The sequence below is a fragment of the Oryzias latipes genome, chromosome 5 (assembly GCF_053564925.1).
Source record: "Oryzias latipes strain Hd-rR chromosome 5, Olatipes_Hd-rR_3.1".
Lineage (NCBI taxonomy): Eukaryota > Metazoa > Chordata > Actinopteri > Beloniformes > Adrianichthyidae > Oryzias > Oryzias latipes.
Window position 1 is genome coordinate 17,613,719 of NC_136241.1, and position 21,282 is coordinate 17,635,000.

The following is a 21,282-nucleotide window of genomic DNA, read 5'->3' on the forward strand; positions in this document are numbered from 1 at the left end:
GAAAAAAAGATCTTTGCATCTGGTGCATTATAGCTTTCAGCTTTTATGTTACCAAACTGCTTAATTCAGTCAGAGCAACTTAGATGTTTCACATCATTAGATTATCAAAACTTTGTCAGTTATTTTTTTTAATTTCTCTTAGCGTTTATATTTTAAATAAACAAACAGGAGATAAGAAAAGAGATCAGATGATTTATTTAATTGCCTGACCACTAATCACAATTCCATGAAGATAACAACAAATTAGCTGCAATGTATGACTGCACCACTGATCCATGGTAAAGACCAACTTAGTTGTCCCTTCTCAAATGTTTGTACAGCATTATGTATTTAATGCTGACATGTCCTTTTTGTGAATTAATACTACAATTGCTATGTCCTGAAAATATACATTCTCAAACAAAACCTACCTATGTAACAAGAAAGGGATCAATTAGAATTGACTTGAATTTTCATTAATGTTTTACATGTAAATTTAAAATTATGTGAATCATTTCTATTGTTATACCTTTGCCAAAAAAACTTTAAACCTCCAAGATTACATTGTGTGTTTTTTTTTAATGCTAACTTTTTTAATAAGGATTATCCAATAAAGAGACAAATCCCAAAAGGTACCAGTTTGTTTTTGTTTTTTTCCAAATCTTACTTTTCTTGAGGAGGCAAATGAGCTTTACAGTGCAAAATATGCACTGGTTATGCCTTTTTATTTGTGCTAAAACCAAACTTGAAAAGTGAATGGGAAAAAAGGTGGAAAGAAAGAGGGAAGAAAAAACACATGGGGGGGGGGGGGGTCACCCGTCAGCATAAATTGTCGATATAATTCAAAAGTCATATAATCCAAAAGGTTCTAGATTTATCATCAAACTTTTCTTCAAGACATTCTTTTTTTTGTTTGTCGCCATAAAATAATAAGGTTCTGTTGAATAAAATATTAATGTACTGTGTCATCCTTAACATTTGCCTTTTGAAGATCACATCACACCTGCACATTACCTCTGACTGAAAGAAAAGAGGCAACATTTTTCCAAACATAAAAATTCTTCCCCTCTCCTGGAGATTTTTTTTAAATCTAAAAACAAAACCAAAAAATTCCACATTATGGCTTCAAGGATTTTTATTCTTTATAGGGTGATCTGTCTTTATTATTGACCATTTTTAACTTGCTCTTACCCAGAAAAGATTTAAACGCTGTCATATATTTTATTATGGTTTCTTTGATGAATTGTGTCAGATCTGCTCAGTCATAATAATCTCTTCCAGCATAGGAAAGGCTCTCTAAGTAAAACATGTATTCTGTCAAATTTCAGCAGCTGTCAGAAAGTCTCTTGTGTTTTTAAAAGAGAAAAAAAAGTATAGGGTTTTATTCTAAAATGAGAAACAGAAACTGCAGCTTTTTGCAGATTTATTCCTTATATGCTTTGGTGCACTGGGATGTTTGTCTTTTGGGTGAAATCTGAGAAATCTCTCTTTTGGGTCCCTCCATAAGACAGCTCACTAGGCCATAAAAGGTGTCCTGAAACGTCTCCAGACTTGACATATTCCCTATTCAAAGAACTGTTAATGAAGTGAGTGTCAGACGACAAAGATAATGATCTCCCAATGGATGTCCAAGGGCCTGAGGGAGAATGCCTCAGAGGGAAATGTCACAATGGACACCAGGTTTTACTCGATTTTACCCTGAGTTAGGAGGAAGGATGGAGATACTGCATGTCAATTCACTTTAAAAACCTGGTCAGAACTTTTAACACAAATACTTCCTTTTAATAAAAAAAAAACCAAACAAAAGCCACTGATTTAATTTTAGAATATAATTTTTTTTCCCCAACATGATTATGGTTGCACAGTGGGTAACACAATTTTTTAACAGTACAGTACTGAACAGGTTTTTAAGTGGTAATTACATGGTACTTTTGTTGTCCTTACTGGGTACTTAATGTGTATTTATATATAGTTCATATTTATAGTTAATGTGGCTGTTGTGGTACTTGTACATGTAAAGACAGGGTAAAGTACCTCAATTTTACTGTGAGGAAGTACCCAGAACATACTTTCTATTTAATTAGTAAGTTTCTGTGAGTTTATAGTACTTACCATGACTTCGACTTAGACGATTTGTATTTAAATAGAAGTTATGTAGTACTTTATTGTGTTTTTCATGGTATTTACTAATAATGAGAAGAGAGTAAGTACACAGAAAGTACCATTTAATGGCTGTGAAATGTACAAGTTAAGTTATAGTGGGTTTTATAGCTACAACAAAAGTCCATGTACAGTAATTACCTTCCATACCTTGTAAGTACCAAACCATTCTTTCTAGACTCATTTTCACCAAAGATGTGTAATGGCAAACCCCGAGAATTTAGAAGCCAGTTATTTTTTAAAGTACATTTAACCCTTGTGCTATCTTAGATGACCCCACCCTTACATTGACGTGTTCTCTATACCATGACAAAGGTGGATAAAGGTGGAAAGATTTCATGTAATCCATGGACACCAGTGAAGATCACAAATCATTGAAGAAAAAAGGTTCAGAGCACTGTCTAGTGGGTCTAGATGACCCAACTCCCAATGTTAAAGTGCCTATAGGATAGCACAAGGGATAAATGATTTCTAAATGATGACTTGGAAAGATTGGAATCTAATGCAGAGTTTTGATAAAACAACCAGATTTGAAAGTATTTCCTTTTCCAAAGCAACTGTTATGATATATTTGTCTACTGTTTCCAAACTAATATTTGCAATTTACAAAAACCTCCTGCAACAGATGCTTAGAAAATTGAGCAATAAAACTGTTTACAGCTTTGCTGCAGTCTCTGTGAGTTGTTGTTCTAAGTGAGGGTGTTAACAGGCGGTCGTCAGTGAGTGAGTGCCAGGCATGGCTTGCATCCCTGCAGAGTCAGAGCTTTTTGATTTATTTATATATATTTTTTAGTAAGCTTCTATCTCATTAGAGGGTGGGTATTGCTGATGCTTGCTGAAATAGAAATGTAGTGCTAAAGGATTCCCATGGGTGAGCTTGTTCTTGTCTGACACATTCCTTGTCATCACTTTGTGTCAAAGTGACAAGGTTACAGAGGATGAGAGACAATCTTAAGGAGGAATACAGTGAAAAGTCACTGCTAAATTTAAAGGGACATATCCATTTCATTAGACTACTATCAGCCCCAGACTACAGTCCATATTATGATAGATAGAAAATAAATTGGTCCATTTTGCTTCCATCAAAGTGACTCTATAGAAGTGCATTGAGAAGTACAGTAAAGTTGAATAATGAAAACAGAAAATAGAGGGGAATGTGCATGTAGATAGACCTTAAAAAACCTTCACTGCTCTTTTGTTAAGATACATTTGTTGTACAGCAGCCACATCTTCTTGGCTGGGTTTAGAGAAATAAGTCACAACTGAGTGGATGGCTAATGAGGTACAGTGGAGACCATTCAATCCTGTCACACAAAAATGAGTCTCGTTACAATAGCAGTATTATCTGTGGGAAGGGGGTACGGGGAATTTCTCTGATGTGACAGTCTCACTAACAGACTCTGACAAGACCTAGGAAGCCACAAAGACCTCACTGTAGCGCATGCACAGGATCAGAGCTGTGTGTATGTGTCTCTTTGCGTGCATGTTTCGGGTTGTTCGTCTCATTTGACAGAGCGAGCTTGTTCTTCTGTTCTTTTGTCGGTCAGTCACACCTGGAAGCTTCTGTGATATTCATGCTGTTGATGAATTATGGATAAATCTTGTTAAGTCTGATACAAAGAAGGTTTGACCACTCTGAGAAAAGGTGACCTTTCAAAGTTCCTACCCACAAATCTAGGAGAGGGTCTCAGTTAGTTAAGGATCAATGTAATGCAACGAAGGAAAATTCAAAAACCTTTTGCAAAGAGATGTATAAAAGAAACTCAAAAGGCACTTGATAATTTTCTAAAATAAAACACTTTTAAAACAACAACAGGTGTTGCTTTGCCTGTTATCTTCTTCTGAATTGTGTGTCTCCAGTCAGCAGATAAACCATATGGGGCTTCAAGTCAAATGAGGACAAAAAAAGGTGTGATCAGGTGTGAAGTCTTTTGGGGATTCACAGTATAATGAAAGTAGATTTAAAAGTCCACATATCTTGCTGATAATCTTTTATGTATCATTAAGTTGGATTTGTGTTTGGCATTTTACAGCAATACTCTCTAGACTAACAGAATAAACAAAATTGTGAGTAATTTAGTTGTGCAGCAATTACTCTTTGTACTATGCTAGGGTTTTGTTGAATTTTTATACAATTGATTATGTAAATGTGTTATTACTGTGCATTTAGGTAGCTTTTTTTTTCCAAATATCAATGCTAAGATGAGTTAATTAACACACTAAAGGGGTTCAGCTGAACTTAAGCAATTTAGTAGACTTACCTAACCTTTTTCTTTGTAGATTTCTTTGCAAGACTGGGTTAACCCTTTAACACCAGAGCTGACGATGGTCTCACCTGAATAACACACGTAACGCCTCGACCATTCATGCGATCTTTGCAAATCAGCTGATTAGTAACTTTTCATGAGTGTTTTGCACTAGTATGCCACACATTACTGACGTAAAGTGTTGCATAACGGTGAAAAGCTGCAGAATCAGTTAATTTAAATAGATTGCGTGAACACTACGCTGCTGTACAGTGCCGCAGTGCAGCGCAAAGCCCCTTTTTTTCGTTCATCCGGTAGAATTATGTCAATTTTGTGAGAGTTGAAAGACTTCAGAGCTAAAGCTAAAGCTTAGTGTAAAAGGGTTAAGTGTGTTGGCTAGATGTCTATTTTTTAAAAGATTTTAGGGCAGGGGAAGTCCATTGAAAATAAAGTGTTCTTCAACAATTCATATTCACACAGTTTTACATTAAAATCTGAGATTCCCAATATGACCACAGCTCTATCTGTGGTGCCTGAGTAGCTTCTCTTAAACAATTGGTGTAAAGGAACTTTTTGCTCAAGAACATCTAAAGGGGTAGCAAGGGTGGTGAAAACAATGCTAGGAATTTTTACTGTCTGTCCCAAGACTAATGACCCTCAAGTCTGATCCCTGTCACTGACCACTAGGCCAACACTGCTCACCATTTAAGTGATGTGAAGCTAACTTCAGGGGGATGAGCCAAATTGCAAAAGCCCCTATTTCCTTATTACTGTTTTTTTTTAAGTGATCAGACTGGATGATCTTTAACAAATGTTAGGAAAAAAGTTCCAGATTGAGCTGGAATAGCATCGGCAAAGAAGACAGCAACCTTTTCTCTGAAAAGCCAGGCCCACTGGGATGCTAGAAGAGCTTCAGATGACAGCAAGGCCTGTGGACATGAAGGGAATTTTGATGTGCTTCCCATACTTGGAGCAAGAATAAGCCTCGAACAGAAAATAATAGGATCCCTTGCAGTCACAATAACTTACATCCTGTGTTAGTGTGTCTCAAGTAGAACAGGAAAAAGATTATTTTAAAAAAAAATAGAGAAAACTCATGGAAAAATTCCCCAGCCTCATCATTACTCTTTTACCCCTCCATAATCGTTTAAGAAGACTCTTTACAAGACTCTTTACAAGAGTTTAGTCAGGCTGCCCATGACTGAGGTAATAAGGGGAAAAGATGGGATCAATTTAATTATTTTTCTGTAGTCAAACTGTTTCAAATAAATCTTTCACTCTAACATCATTAGATTTGGAAGCTAAAGCAGGCAGGCGTGAAGCTCATTCGCTGTTTTCCAAACTCGTCATTGTGTTCTTTTACAGACAAACGCTTTATATTTTCTATCTGTGAGCTGATTTTGAATCTCCCTCTGCCTCAAACTTTGGATGAACTCATTTTATGTTTTTTTTCACTAAAAAAATGTATATGAGTTGAAAGTAAATCTTTTTTAAACTAGTTGTGAAAATCTCTGGTGCTTAACTTTTAAAGTCAGGGTATCACACAGTAGAAGTTTTTCCAACTTGTGCGAGGCTACTAAACTTTAAAAGGACAACATTTCCCTGCTGTCAATTTGTAGGCATTTAGAATAGTTTTATGGAATGAAAAAGGGCAACATTCACAGAGAAACCAGTTAAGAGGGGTTCAAAAGGATTTGTAAAACTGCACCTAGCACTCTCTTTCAGAGTACTGTATATTTTAAGTGGAGCTTATTTTAGACACAAAGTGGTATGAAACATTTGGTTTGTGGATTTCATTGCAAAGATTAAAAGTGCCAGTATCAGTTAAACTTTTCAGTGCTAATACACTTTAGTGATCAGGCAGGATATATAAAGTGGATCTCAAAGAATAAAGTGCCAAAATGGTGGATAAGTGGTTGCTATGTTCAGAGGGGGGATAAGGTATTTAGTCAGTCACCAATTGTGCAAGTTCTCCCACTTAAAAAGATGAAAGATGCCTGTAATTTTTATAAGGATACCTCAACTATGAGAGACAAAGTGAGAAAAAAAAAGAAAATCACATTATCTAATTTTTAAAGAATTTATTTGTAAATTCTGATGGAAAATAAGTATTTGGTCACCTACAAACAAGCAAGATTTCTGGCTCTCACAGACCTGTAACTTCTTCTGTAAGAGGATTCTCTCTCCTCCACTTCTTACCTGTATTATTGGCTCCTGTTTGAACTTATCTATATAAAAGATACCTGTCCACATCCTCAAACAGTCACACTCTAAACTCCACTATGTCCAATACCACAGAGCTGTTTAACAATACCAGAACCAAAAATGTTGACCATCACCAGGCTGGGAAGCCTAAATCTGCTATAGGTAAACAGCTTGGTGTGAAGAAATCTACTGTAGGAGCACTTATTAGGAAATGGAAGACATACAAGACCACAGATAATCTCCCTCAATTTAGGGCTCTCTGCACGATCTCACCCCATGGGGTCAAAATGATCTCAAGAATTGTCAACGACAATCCCAGAACCACACGGGGGGACCTAGCATAAAGCTGGGACCAAAGTAACAAAGGCTACCATCAGAAACACTTTATGCTGCCAGGGACTCAAATCCTGCAGTGCCAGACGTGTCCCCCTGCTAAAGCCGGTACAAGTGAAGGCCCGCCTAAAGTTTGCTACAGAGTATTTGGTTGATCCAAAAGAGGAGAATGTTCTATGGTCAGATCAAACCAAAATAGAACATTTTGGTAAGAACTCTACTTGTCATGTTTGAAGGAGAAAGAATGCTGAGTCGCATCCAAAGAACACCATACCTACTGTAAAGCATGGGGGTGGAAACATCATGCTCTGGGGCTGTTTGTCAGCATCAGGACAAGGACGACTGATCCATGTAAAGGAAAGAATGAAGCGGACCATCTATTGTCCGATTCTGAGTGAAAACCTCCTTCCATCAGCAAGGGCATTGAGGATGAAACGTGGCTGGGTCATTCAGCAAGACAACGATCCCAAACACACTGCCCAGGTAACGAAGGAGTGACTTTGTAAAAAGCAGTTCAAGGTGCTGGAGTGGCCTAGCCAGTCTCCAGATCTTAACCCCATAGAAAATCTTTGGAGGAGGTTGAAAGTCCCTGCTGCCAAGAAACAGCCTCAAAACATCACTGCTCTAGAGGAGATCTGCATGGAGGAATGGGCCAAAATACCAGAAACGGTTTGTGAAAACCTTAGGAAGACTTACAGAAAACATTTGACATCTGTCATTGTCAACAAAGGGAATTTAACTTAGTATTGTAATTATTTTCTACCATAATTTATAAATACATTCTTTAAAATTAGACAGTGATTTTCTGGATTTTTTCTCCTTATTTTGTCTCAAATAATTGAGGTATATCTATAATGAAAATTACAGGACTCTCATCTTTTTAAGCGGAAGAAATTGCGCAGTTAGTGGAAGACTAATTTTTTTTTTTTTGATCACTGTAAATCATTTTAATCCAGAATGTGAAATAACCACCTTTTCCAACACAGATTTTAACTTTTCCTGAAAAAAAGCCTTTGGAATAACTTACAATATTTAAGCTGCTCATGAATAAACAAATGTCACGATGTGAGAGCTAAATCTGAATCCTTAATAAATGCTTGAAATTATTTTAGGACAAAAGGTTAAACTAAGAACCATGTGCTTTTTTCCAAGTTCTCTATGCCTCCATGAACTTTGTTCCACAGGGGGTAAATTCAATTCAACTGACAAAGAGCCTCCAAGTTTTACTGACCTTTCATTTTGCCTCTCTCATTACAGGCAAAGTGTTGAATACAGACCTGCGCCACTACCTCAGTCTGCAGTTTCAGAAGGGCTCGCTGGACCACAAACTCCAGCAGATTATACGAGACAACCTGTACTTACGCACCATCCCCTGTAAGTACATTTGGAAACCTGCTGTTCATGCCGTTAGAAGCACCTGCAAGAGCAGCTTGAGAGGCACAGCATAACCCACTTTTAGTGTATATGCACCTTTTAGCTGACGGAGCCTATAGGAATAATTAGAATGCCCTGAACGCATCTCACAGCTGAAAATGCAACACACACAAAGCTGCATTCTCTTTCCGTTACACCAGCCTGTGTGCACACATCACAGTTACAGACACAGAAATGCTAACTTCACGTTTGCGTTTTCATTCAAAGCTTCCTGTCGCTACAAAGCACACGCTAAAGCGTCACCATAGCAACACAGCCAAGGACATCTCTGGTACCTCCATGTAACTTATTTACTTCTGTACCACTTCATCACAGGGATCAAAGTCATAGCCTGTCTATAAATAACCTTGCTCGACTGACACTTCACTCGGCAGGGCCGTCACCACCGATTATTTTTCACTGAAATCAGTAATGCAGTAGTAAATAAGGTCGCTGCTGTATACTGCCATCCTCTGCAATGTATGAAAGCAGTGCAGGCAAAATTAGTTTCTTAGAAATGTCATAAATAACATCTTAGAAATGTAAAATGATTTCTAATCAAGTGAACTAAAGATTAGTCATGAAAAGCAAAATGTTTAATGCTGTCCATGGTGTAAAAGGAGTAGAATTAGTCATTTCACAAAGACGTGACACCTTTTAATGGATAAATGTTACTTTCCAAGAAAATGGGGGAAAAATGATTTTTTTTTTTTCATTTTCTCACATTTGTGTTTAAACCATAAAAAACCCTTTTGCAAAGCTCCGGTTTTCTAATCTTTTAAATTAAATCATGGAAATTACCAACATTAGAGACAAGGTTGTCATAGCAGCAAAAGTGCGAAATAATATCCGGATTAAGGTTTCTGTGGGCTGCGGCAATACAGGCCGTATGCCACAGTCCACTAAATTTAGAAAAACAATTTTTACTCTCAAATGGATTTTTCAAGCAAAATGCATCTGTGCTTGAATGCTCTAATTCATATGCTGGGTTTTTTGCATATAACTAAAAAAAGAAGGTTATCAAAGGACAAAGTGATTTCACTGTCTTTGGTTTTTAACCAACTGGAACATTTTGCTGAATTTAGGACAGTCTACTGCACTGATGAGTGTAAAGTTGCATCAGCAGGAGACCTGACTGATGCAGGTAACCAGGAACTGTTGACTTTCACATGAAAATACAGATTTAAACATTTTATGTAGCTTGCTGAAAACTGATGAGCTTAGAAACATGAAAGTCTTTTGGAGAAAACACTGGTATGAAAGAAAGGTTTTGGGTTTGTTTTGCCTTCTACACACAGTACCATATTTAAGTTTTCCATTTCCCCACTTTCTCATTTTTTCTAATTGTTTCCGTACCAAAGTAACAAACAAAACACACCTTGATGGTATTTGGATTTTAAAACTTTTGCACACAAAAAAAATGCATAAGCAATCACCCTTTGAAAATTCATTTTGTTTACAATTCAAAGTAAATATGATTGAAAACAAATAGTTCCTTAAATTTTCAATAATTTTTGACTAAATGTTAGTAAAACCTCATTCAGAGGTTTAGTCATTTATTTATTTAGGAATCTCTACAGCGTTTTTATTCGGTACTTGTCAGTACTTTCAATTACGACATGGAGAAATATCCTCACACTTGATCAAGGCAATGATGGCAAGGGGTGTTTAGGAACAGCAAAGCAAGCCCAAACCATCAAACTTTCCCCACCATACTTTACTTTATAATAACTGCTACATTCTATATGTATATGTTCTGCTAAATTGAATTTTCTGTTCTGCTAAAATCAATTTCACTATTAAATGTATATTGAAATAGATTTTTTTTCATTAAATATTAAATGCTTACTGCTGTATGTACATGTGTTGTTTTTTTTGTTTTGTTTTGTTTTTTAACTCTGAATCTGTTTTAAAATGTTATATTGAAGCAGGTTTTGGTTCTCTGGCTGTTTGGAGTTGCATCTTTTAAGGTCTAACCTTGGGATTATGTTACAAGAATTGATCATGTAACCCATCCCACAATGATGGGTAGCAACAATTTCTTCTCTGATCTTATCACTGAGGTCTTTCTTCTTTGGTGTCACTGTCTTAGATTTGATTCACACTTTAATAATGTCTGTCGGGTCATGATCAGATAATGAAGGGAATATTATGAACAATGACTAAATGCTATGAACGTGAGAAAAAATCTAATTCTACCCACTTCTGCTGAATCCTTGGCTGGTGAGAACTAAATGTTTCAAATTATTCTGATGCATAAAACATGCTTTCTTTTTTCATACCTTCTGCCTCAAGAGTGCCAGTATATTCATGTTTTAATCCATGCAAATATTGACACTCAATATATATTTTTTAGTAGCAGAAGGTGTGTTGGATGCTCAACTCACAATGTTCTCCTGCTGAAGTTAATGTCGTAATAAGTAGGACACAAGGAGGGCCTGTTATTTACATCCTGGCTTACTGAATACCAACCTTCACCCTGTTTAATTATGTTTATTTTCTGTTCCTGCTTTCTAAACGGATATATTATGCTCTCTGTTCTATTAACATGTTAAATGACAAAAACAAGTGTTGAAAAAAAAAGTTCTATATGTAGGTAAACTACTAAAAGAAATATTAAACAGGAAATGTTTTTTTTCTTGTTGCTTGTCAATGCGTTATATCTTTCTGCATAATCAATTTGCAAATCCAATACTCCAACTCATGACAAAATGGAACTGAATTTATTAGGTCTTAAACCAACAAAACAACATCTGTGTTCTCAAAAATCTATTTAAACTGAGCTCGTTTCTCAGTGAGCCAATTATTAGTTGGCTTTTAAATTGTTGCTGTCAAAAGGAGGACACACAGTTAAAGACAATTAGAGACAAATACAAAAATTCTCAGCAAAAGTCTACATATCTGGACATGGTAATTTTTTCAATAAATGTAATTGATTTTGACTTGACTCACAGGATATTTACAGAAAGAGAAAAAGAATGGCAAAAAGTCAAATGACCAACATTTACTTACAGTAATTCACCTAGAACAAATAACGGAAACTATGTGTTAAAAATAGAAGAAGAAAAAAATCAATGTAAAATCATTTATTAAACGACTTAAGAAAAAAAAAGTACTGGCTTGGTAATAGTGAATGGACCCTTGCATGGTAGAACACAGACAGTCTAAACATAATCAATCAACATGATTTTCTGAATTAAAATTTAAAATTTCTGCTTTCTGCTTTGAGATTATCTGTTTTTTACATCTTTGTAAAAAAAAATACAGCTCAGGTTTTCTTGCAGGTAAATCAGAAGTTCAGAAATTATTTTTGGAGACTAAAAAGTTCCTTCTTTAGCTCTTTTGGCCCTTGATTATGCTGCCAGTGACTAAGCCACCATGGAAGAGTTATGGTAAACATACGTTTGTCATCCATGAGGATTTCCTGTGGGGGAATCCTGGCAGGTACATTACTCTCTCACGTAATTGGGCTGCATGGGACATTTTAGCGCAACCAAAGCCAGCGCCAACGGGCAGACAGCTTGGTAATGAGAAGCAGTATAAGCTTCTATTGTCACATTTTAAGCAATATCAAGTCCTTCTGGTAAAATGAAGTGTTTCCAACAAAAAGGCTGTCGGCAAAAAGAAATTTCCAATCTTTTTTTCTGTTTTTTGCTTTAGTTTTCTCAGTGGGTTTATTGGAGCTCTCACCGCCCAATTAGGAACAAAATGTAAGCAAAGAAAAAAAAAAGAAAAAGCAACATAAAGTTTGTTATTGGACCATTGAGCCTCTAGAACCCACAGTGTTTTCAGTCCTAATTGGAACAGACTTGGCAAATGTCAAAAAGCAACTTCACAGATGCAGCAGCTTCATTTTAATGAGATTACCCTGCAGAATGTATTTAAGCTTCATTCAATGCAACACAAACTGTCATTTAACCTATTAGTTGTGCCATTACTTTACAATTCTTATTCATTGCTGTTGCCACGATGTGTTTCTGATTACATTTGATTTGATACTCAGCTCCTCCTTGTGCAATAATCTGCCATGGGCGAATGAAAACATAGAGTATTTTGGCTTAGACTCTCTTTAATTGGTGTCTTTCACAGCGGCAGTTACTAACTTCTGCCTACCAGGTCAACAGAATATCCCAGACGCTCCTAACTAATATTTTAAAAGAATAAGATCAATTGATTATATTGCAAAATGTGTGTCATATTTTTATGTGATTAGCTGACACTACAAAAATGTTCAATAAAAAATTCTTAGAAAGAGAATACAATATTTAGTTTTAATAAACAATAAAGTACATGCACATCTCTTCTGTAATTTGGATTAATTTAAATTGAGTGTTTAGTTTGAATGTAATGCATACATTGGAAGATTTGTTTTCCATTAAACTATGCATAAACAGGTAAAATAGAGTCTTTGGAATAAAAAATGCAACATTTATTATCTAAAAGAAGAACATTAAGCTTTATTAGTTAGGCTGTTGTGCAGAGGTCTGCAACCCGATGGTTCTGGAGTCACATGTGTCTCTTTTACTTCCATTATGGCTCTTTTGCTTAGAAGGAAAAATGCTTACAATTTGATTAAACAATGTCTTTTTGGCATTTATGCTTAGATAAAACAAACAGAGCTACCATTATTTTTGCAGTGTAACATTTATTTTTAACCAGTGGTAAAATTACAGTAAGTTATGTGGCCTTGTAGCTTTACCAGATCTCCAAAATGCAGGGGTTTTACAACTAAGCAAGATGTTGGTTAAAACTGAATTGTCAGAGCTGTTTGTTATTAGAATAAGCTTAAAGCAGATATTCTTATCTTTAGCTGCACAATAGTGTCTTCTTGCTATTTAAAGGGAATGTTCTTAAAAGTATATAATTGCAAGTAAATCTGCTATAGCAGGAGGATCTTTTTTTATTTTTAGGAAATCAATGGGAAAAAACACTTTCCAGGTGTTCACATAAATGTGAAGTTTGAGTACGTGTGATTTGCAGGACAGTAAAAGTTACAACACTAAAACTTTGCAGGTGCACTAGAGGTTCCGTGTTGATGTAAGGGAGGTCAAACGGATGCATATGAAAGGTCACATTAATTTAAATTGGATCTTTAGTATGGGCACCATGCACCTGTTTTACCTACACTTCACTCTCAGAGCTCACTATTTGGCAGAACATTTTAGATGCATAGTTCAAACGAAACCATCTGGGAAAAGGTTAATTGGGGAAAAACATGGTTCTTGGTGTAAAGCTAACTAAGAATAAAGAAAATTGATCAAGGCAAAGGAGGGATATAGAAGGCATCCAAACAATGGCTGTACAGACTTCTTTACTGAGATTGGTAAAAGCTTTTATAATAATAAAATGGCTCCAGGCAGAATACTGGCAGTTGTGTTTTTGTCAATAATTCATATGGTTAAATGCTGTTAAATTTTACATGTTTTGTTTCTGCTAGTGTTGTATTTGAGCAGAGCAAAAGACCATATAAATGTATACATGGGTCAGTCAGAGTGGCTGCAGTCTATGTCTTGTAATACTTCCACACACTGAAAAATGAAGCATAACAATAAAGCTATGTGTGGTTTAAAAAGATTATTTTATCATAAAGTACATCTAGGATAACACAACCTGCATCAATACTAGTTTATTTATTATTGTTTATTATTGCTGCATTTCTACAGATGGAAAGTTTTGCCCTGTAATGCAGCATTGTTTAGTTGTGCTTTACTCAGTCCACTGTGGCAGAAGTTCTTGCTGTCACTAAGTTATGATTATTATCATAAATGTGTCATTTTAGATACATCCTACTAAATAAAGCTGGGCTCCATCTGCGGCACATTTCTGCTGATGTATAAAATGAACCTACATGATCGTTTTTGTGTAACTGAGAGTCATTTGGTGGATATTTGTACAACTCAGCCTCTGAAAGTCCTCTTTGAATCCAGGATGCCCTCTGTGGAGCCAAGTAAACCTAAATCATACCAAGAGGTTGCACAGCTTGTTTCTTCCATCATAATTCACATCCATAATTTACTCTGCTGTTTTCTCATTTTAGCTGTTGCCACATTTATCAAGAGGCTCCCAGTTATAACTTGTTAACAGGATCTGCAGTTACTCAAAGAGGATTTCATAAATTACATTGGTCCTCTGCAGCCTTTCATCAGCCATCTGTCTTTTACAAGGTGGAACCGAGGTCTCTGATGGTTTTTGTTCTGAAGTAATGTACAGTATGTACTTTTCATAAAATAATAAAATAATATTTTTTAAAAGAAACACGTGAACAGATTCTGATTACAAAAGCACCCACAACCTGCAATTCATTTTTCTTGGAAACAGGAACAAAAAGGAACTTTAAACATCTAAACAAAAGTAAATCAGGATATTTAAATAAAAAACTCTCTTGCATTAAAATGTAATGACCTTCTCTCATAATGAGTGTGTTTAGCACACACCAATTATTGCAGCTTTAAAAAACTGTAAGGATGTGTTGCAGAACTGAAGTGTAGAACTGATGTGTTGAACCTGCATGTTTATACCCATTCCACTTCCTGTTCTTTTTCTAGGCACCACGCGGCTTCCTCGAGAGGGGGAGGTGCCCGGCGTGGACTACAATTTCATTAGCATTGGAGACTTTAGGATTTTGGAAGAGAGTGGACTTCTACTGGAAAGTGGGACCTATGATGGTAGGTTCCAAAATGCTGCTGACCTGAGGATTTATACTGTAATTGCAATAGAACATAATTTAAAACAGGCTGCTCATTGATACGATAGTACAAGTCAATGATTTGTCAGTTGAAAACCACTTACTGATCAATTAAACACTGATAACTGCTAAGGGTTTAGTAGGAGTTGCAAGAAAAGTTGTAGCAAAGATTCATGGGTAGTGAACTATTGTTCATTTTCTGAGCTGTTTTGGGGAATAGGAATTTCCAGTAATGATGGATTTTTTGAATAAAATATGGCAAAATGTGTGTATATTAAAGACCCATTCATATTAAAACCGTGTTTTTGGGTGTTTTTAACATGTTCTTGTTTCTCATAATAGAGGACAAATATAAAGAAAATTAAGTATTTCTTTATTCAAAGTGTTGTGAATCAGGAGCAGATGGGAAAATCTTTTAGGTATGATGGATTTACGATGGCAAACCCACAAGCTCCCTTGCAAAAGAAGCCTTCCACAGATATTTTAGTCATTTTTTTTAAATAAAAAACATGGACACTGTAACCTAAAAGATTCATCTATGTTAGAACCATGTAAAATTGTTAGAACCATGTAAAATTAGGCTAAATGTCAAACACGGGATGTCTTTCTTTTCCAGATGTGAGGTTAAGGACTAATTAAGACAAAATAACTTGAAATACTCAGTAAAATTAATTAAAAAAAAAAAGTTATCAAAATGCTAGATAATTTATTATATTTTATTGTAGATGAGCTGTTCCAACTTTAGGAAGTACACTGGTTTGGAAATATTTTTAATTTGTGCTGATTCTCAGAAAATGTACTTATATTTTGGAACGGGATGGACTTTGATGAGGAAGTTGCTTTGGCTCACTCTCTGTGGGTCGGTGATCAGTTTGCAGTTGGATTGTTATTGTATTTGTTCTTGGATGTGTGAACAATCAGTCAAATAAATCAAGATCAACCTTTTTTTATTAAAAAAAATATTCATTGTAATTTCTAATGTTAAACATTCACAGTTTTTAAAGAAAAAAAATTAAATGAGCATTGTCAACTTTCCCATTGCTGAATACAGTTAAGCATTTTTCAGAATAGTACTTAGAAATACATGGCTTAAAAAAATCAATGCAGCCACTGACCTCAAGAATAATGATCCAATTAAATGTCAGGATACTGATTGGTTATAAATGAGTAGAAACCTGAAAAGAGAAAGCTCCAATCATTCATTACTAAGACCAACAGACGTGAAAAATAGCGAGGAATGATGAAGCATGGATGAGAATTACAAGCAGCGCCTACACTTGACAGTTTTAATTATTTAGATTCAATCTTGCACCAGCACTACCAAATGATTTTTCCTTAGCTAAAACTTCTGTCTTCTGAAATGTAGAGCAAAGATGAGGTTGACACCAGATTAACATTTAGGGTTGCTTTACATATTTAAGTAAAGGTCAAAAACATGAACCTGCATGTTTTTTTGCCTCTGTAATACCCAAATGTTAAGTTCAATTGAAACATTTGAAATGCTTTAACAATTATCAAGAATATTCAAGCCACATTTATAAATGTAACATCAATCATAAATGCACATTAAAGAGAAGAAAAAGCTCAAGTGTCTATCAAGGGGAGAGTGGAAATCTTTTTTTTTGTTTTCATACTTATCCAAAGTGCCAATAATTTTAAATCCACCAACCAAACCCTTCAGTTTTCCATCATGCTCTGTTGTGTTTGCATTTCTCCTTTACACATTCACAGATGATGACACAGTGTGAGAATAAACAACTCTTTCACTCAGTTTTCACCTCTCCTCTCCTCAAAGTCATCCCAGCACCACAGCTGCCAGTGTTAACAGTAGCACTACAGAGCCTCGCTGAGTCTCTGGGAGCACTGCTGATGAAATCTTCTGAATTATGAAAGCCTTTTGCTCTTAGAGTTGGTTAGTTTCCAAAGAATACATTTTGTTCATGTCAATAAGTCTCTGGAATATTAGTTAAATGATCTTATAAAAAGGAAAACTGTGATAAAACTAAATTTATTAGCAGCGCTCTTAAGATATAGTGAGTTATTTAATTTAGTAGAAACATGCAGCTGCGATTTCTTAGCCACTTTGTTACCTTCGTATTGACCTTTGAGATTTAAAAAGTGGCTGTCAGATAAAAGCCAAGTGCCACTGAAATACTGACCACATAAAACAGGGAACGACAGGCCTGACGGGCTGCACGCAGTCGCTGCACGGAACATATGAAGAAAGGTTTTAAAGGTTTCTGTATACAGCGGCTTCAAACATTGTCCACTCAGCAGGTCTCGTAAGATCTCGCCTTTGCCCCAAAGTAATAAACGGAGTCCACTCTTGGCTTTTTGAAAAGCAAGCACATTCTCTGTCTCTTGCTCCCTTTTTCATTCTCCCTTTTTGCACAAAGATTGTCAACTGTTGGGATTTGGCTACAGCAGCACAGCTTTGTTTCCATAAGATCCTTGTATTGATCTCACAGCTGACTGTGACTCAGCCCTCAACTATCAAAGGATGGTGGTGACTGGATAAAAGGTCTTTAGATCGGTCCAGTGAAGTGTTGAAGGTGTAGAAAGCTGGTAAACCTGTAGGCACATTGGGTTTAAATTCAGCTAACGACAACTGGATCTACAGCATATAGGGATGCAACGATTCATTTTAACAACAATTCGATTTATATCATAAATAGTGGTTCCTGATACAATTCCTAGTCGATATTGGTTCATTTTGAATAATCCAATTCACTGACCTAAAATCGACCCAGGACACCTTTAGCCAAAAATTCAACCAGTGTGACTCATAGATAAATATCTGGGTATTGAACAGTGCCGGTGAAGTTTTCCAGATCCCTTGTATTTCTTTCTAGATAATTAAGTCTAAATTTAATATGTGTACAAACAAACAAGTAAACAAGAAATAATGGCAAATCAATTCACATTTTGGCTTCATAAAATTTAGCCCACTGTTGTTTTTCCAAATCAAAATAATACAAACAGAACATTATTAGAACATTCTACCAAACTGTATGGTCACATGTCTTTGCAAAACACAAAGTGTTTCTACACATTGGACTGTAATGATGGCCTGATCAGCATATACTGTCATCGCGTGTGTTGTCTGCTATGATGTCACTTGGTCATTTTCACGTTATAGCAAAATAAGCCGACTGTGTCTCAATCAAAATGGTATTTTCCAATATCTATAAAATCGATTCATTTCATTTTGAAACGATTTTATAATGGTATAGGTCGATTCGATTAACAACTTGCCTCAGGTAGATTGATCTGGTTGGATTGCAGGAATATAAATTGATTCATCGATTAATGGATCAATCTTTACACCCCTAATGATATATTTTGTTTTTTTCTTGCTTGGTAGAAATCAGCTGCACTGGGATGATCTAGTGTGACCCAGCAAGTCTTTTATTTTAAAAAGAAGTCACATGACCTTCTGTCTAAAGTAAAAAAAATAAAATAAAAACCACATTTTGTGAAAGATGCTAATTTCTTTTTATATTTCTGTTCCTAAAGGGTGAAATAAGGCTATGCAACTACTAGGTTATGATCAGTAAGAAACAGGCCAAAATGTCTCTTTTACTCTTAAAGTTTGCAGACCCCAGTGTTGGACAGATTAACCACTACTGACGTGCATCGGCAAGGTGGGCCAAGAAACAACCACTCAATAGGATCAGATTTGAATATTTTGCTCTAAAATGGTTGAATATTCTCACTCATGTTTTACTCTGTCCATTAAAATAAGTCCATGTTTTGGTTGCCTTCACTGGATCGTCTTAAAGTCTTATCTGTATTTGTCAGCATGTTAACAAAACTTTACCAGCGGAGGTTTCAAATTCATACATTGGTGTGTGAATTTGTAAGCAGCTTAACACCTGCTGGTGACCTTATGTAAACCAGTCAATGTTCTGATCCCACTGGGAGCTTACACAGATGCACATCAGGACGTTCTCCTTGTGCTCTTGTTTACAAGTCATGCTTTATTCATGGAATAAATCTGCTTCTTTTATTTTATTTTTTTTGTTCTTTCACAGACAACAAGTGCAGAGTGCCTTCAATATCAGAAAGTATCGCCTAAAAACTGTTCTTTCATTAAGCTGTTCATAAACAACTACATTACATATTTTGGATTAGGTTATGGGATCATTTTATAGAAAACGCAGCAGATCAAACACATTAGCCTTGTTTTTACAACTCTTGGAAAGTCAGACAGTATATTTGTGTCACAGCAGGACTGAATAGGAAGATTTCCCGACGCTGCTTTGTGGTTGAGGCAATAACATGAAAACTCTCTTTAAGCTCTTTTTTTTTTCCTTTTAATCTGCAAATCCTGGCTGCTGTAAAATGAAAGGATTTTTTCCAAACCTGCAAGAGGAAAATGTCTGGTTGAAATAAATGGACCATCACTGCACCATTGTTTTTTCTACTGCATCTTATGGTATCTATGATACATGGAGTTAAAAGATAAGGAGGAAATGTCTTCCACAGAAAAAGAGGCTTAAGGTTTAAAACATCTTCCTCTGTTTTTGCTAAACAATTAAATGGAGAGGCGGTGAAAGAGTCGGACATGAAGTGTAATCAGAGCCGCGTCTTTGGTAGGTGTGTTAAGACTTCATTCACACAGCGTCTGTGTGAGCACACATATCCACTTTATAATCCTTTATGTGAAAAAAGATAATCCGAGAACTCAAATATCCGAGCCGGCCGAGTCGCCTACAAGCTGCCCTTCATCTGAGAACTGAAGCCAGGTGGGATTTAGACCCTTCTAGAGAGGTTTGCTGGGCAGAACATGGGAAATAGGAGGCTCTAAGGAAGAGAATATGACAGCACTTGTTCAGAGACATGCTGTACTCCATAGCGACTGATGGAAACCCTTGTTGCTATGAGGGGGCAAAAATGTATGTGTGGATTAGTTTCTTCTGTGCTACTGTAGGCTTTGAAAATATTCATTACTCCCTCTGAGAAAAAAAAAAACACATTTTTTTTTCTTAAAGCTAGGCAGCAGAAACACATCACAGCTACTAGTGTTGATCTCTGAGCCAAAGGCGAGTTGAAAGGAAGGGAATCGATGAGTGGGAGTTAGTGAAATTATTACTGTTTGAAGTATCTTTTTTTCTTCTTTAAAAAGGAAATAAACAAGGTCATTTGTTCTCCTGGCTTGGTCACATGGGCTTTACTTCTTCATGTAAGTGTATGAATTAGGCTACGTACAGTTTATTAGTGTACAGTGAGCGAGTTATGCTCAAGGTGCTAAGGTAATAGCTTTCATAGCTGATCATAATGATCTCACTAATAGTCCCAAATGGCTTGCCTAAATGCTTGTTATGTTAATGGTTCCTACATCATCATTTCTGTCCACTTGAAAATATCTAATTGGATATGTTTTATGCCTAATTTCCAGCTTCTCATAGACTCTTAACAATCCTCCTGTCATAAATCATCCTTTAAATTCTCCCTTTCATTCCAAAAGAGAGGTGGATGCAGACACATTGTATGTTTGAATGTATTTCAAAAGAGAATGCTCTTGTGGATCTTGACTACTATGGCTGGTCTGGTTCTTGTTTGATGCAAAATGTTGGACGCCAGGGTCCCAGTTTTGCTGGCAAGCACAGGTAGAAGCCGTTCATGCCAAGCACTCACTGTGCCTTTTTGGGATTTGTGTCCCTCCACAATCTGAGGGACTGCTAAGGTCAAAACTGAGCTGCTCTTCTTGAGCAGAACAGAGCCGCAGAACAACGCCTGAGTCGTCCAGTGCGAGACTACAGCGACAGCTGCCAGGAAAATAAAATTCTGAGCACAAAGATGTTTTTTTCCACTGCTCTCTAATCTACGCTACAAAAATAAATAAAAATTCTGCAAAAGCAACATCCACTTTAAAGCAGCTGTATTAGAGTCTCTTTGGTGGGAATGAGTCTGGATTTTAGAAGATGATCATCAGAATGCAAATGCAAATGTAGTTGGATTTGAATGTGAATATGACTGTGGGTCATAGCTGGATGGCTTTGTGGCCGTGAAATTGTCTGCTTATGATCCTAGTAAGATAAAAGAGCTCTTGACCTTGTGTGGGTTATAAAGTAGCTTTGACAACACAAATCTTTTCATTCTTAGCAGCTGTCTCCACCACCATGAAATTGCTCGCACACGCTCAGAAAGAGGAGTTTAGCTCTTGCCAGCTCATCAACCCCGTGACACGTGGATCCCGAACAGCATCGGACAAGCATCCTCGCTAGTAGGCCTGTGAAGCTTCCCACCATTTATAAT

At 36.2% G+C, this 21,282-nt stretch overlaps 1 protein-coding gene across 4 annotated transcripts in view; it reads left to right on the forward strand.

Annotated features, from left to right (window-relative positions):
• magi3b (membrane associated guanylate kinase, WW and PDZ domain containing 3b) overlaps nt 1-21,282 on the forward strand; it is a 129,079-nt gene that overhangs the window by 77,549 nt on the left and 30,248 nt on the right. For all 4 annotated transcript variants that reach the window (XM_011475040.4, XM_011475038.4, XM_020703262.3 and 1 more), the window contains exons 2-3: nt 8,181-8,297; nt 14,882-15,001. In XM_011475040.4, coding sequence (XP_011473342.1) covers nt 8,181-8,297; nt 14,882-15,001 — 237 coding nt within the window. The remainder of the gene's footprint in view (nt 1-8,180; nt 8,298-14,881; nt 15,002-21,282) is intronic.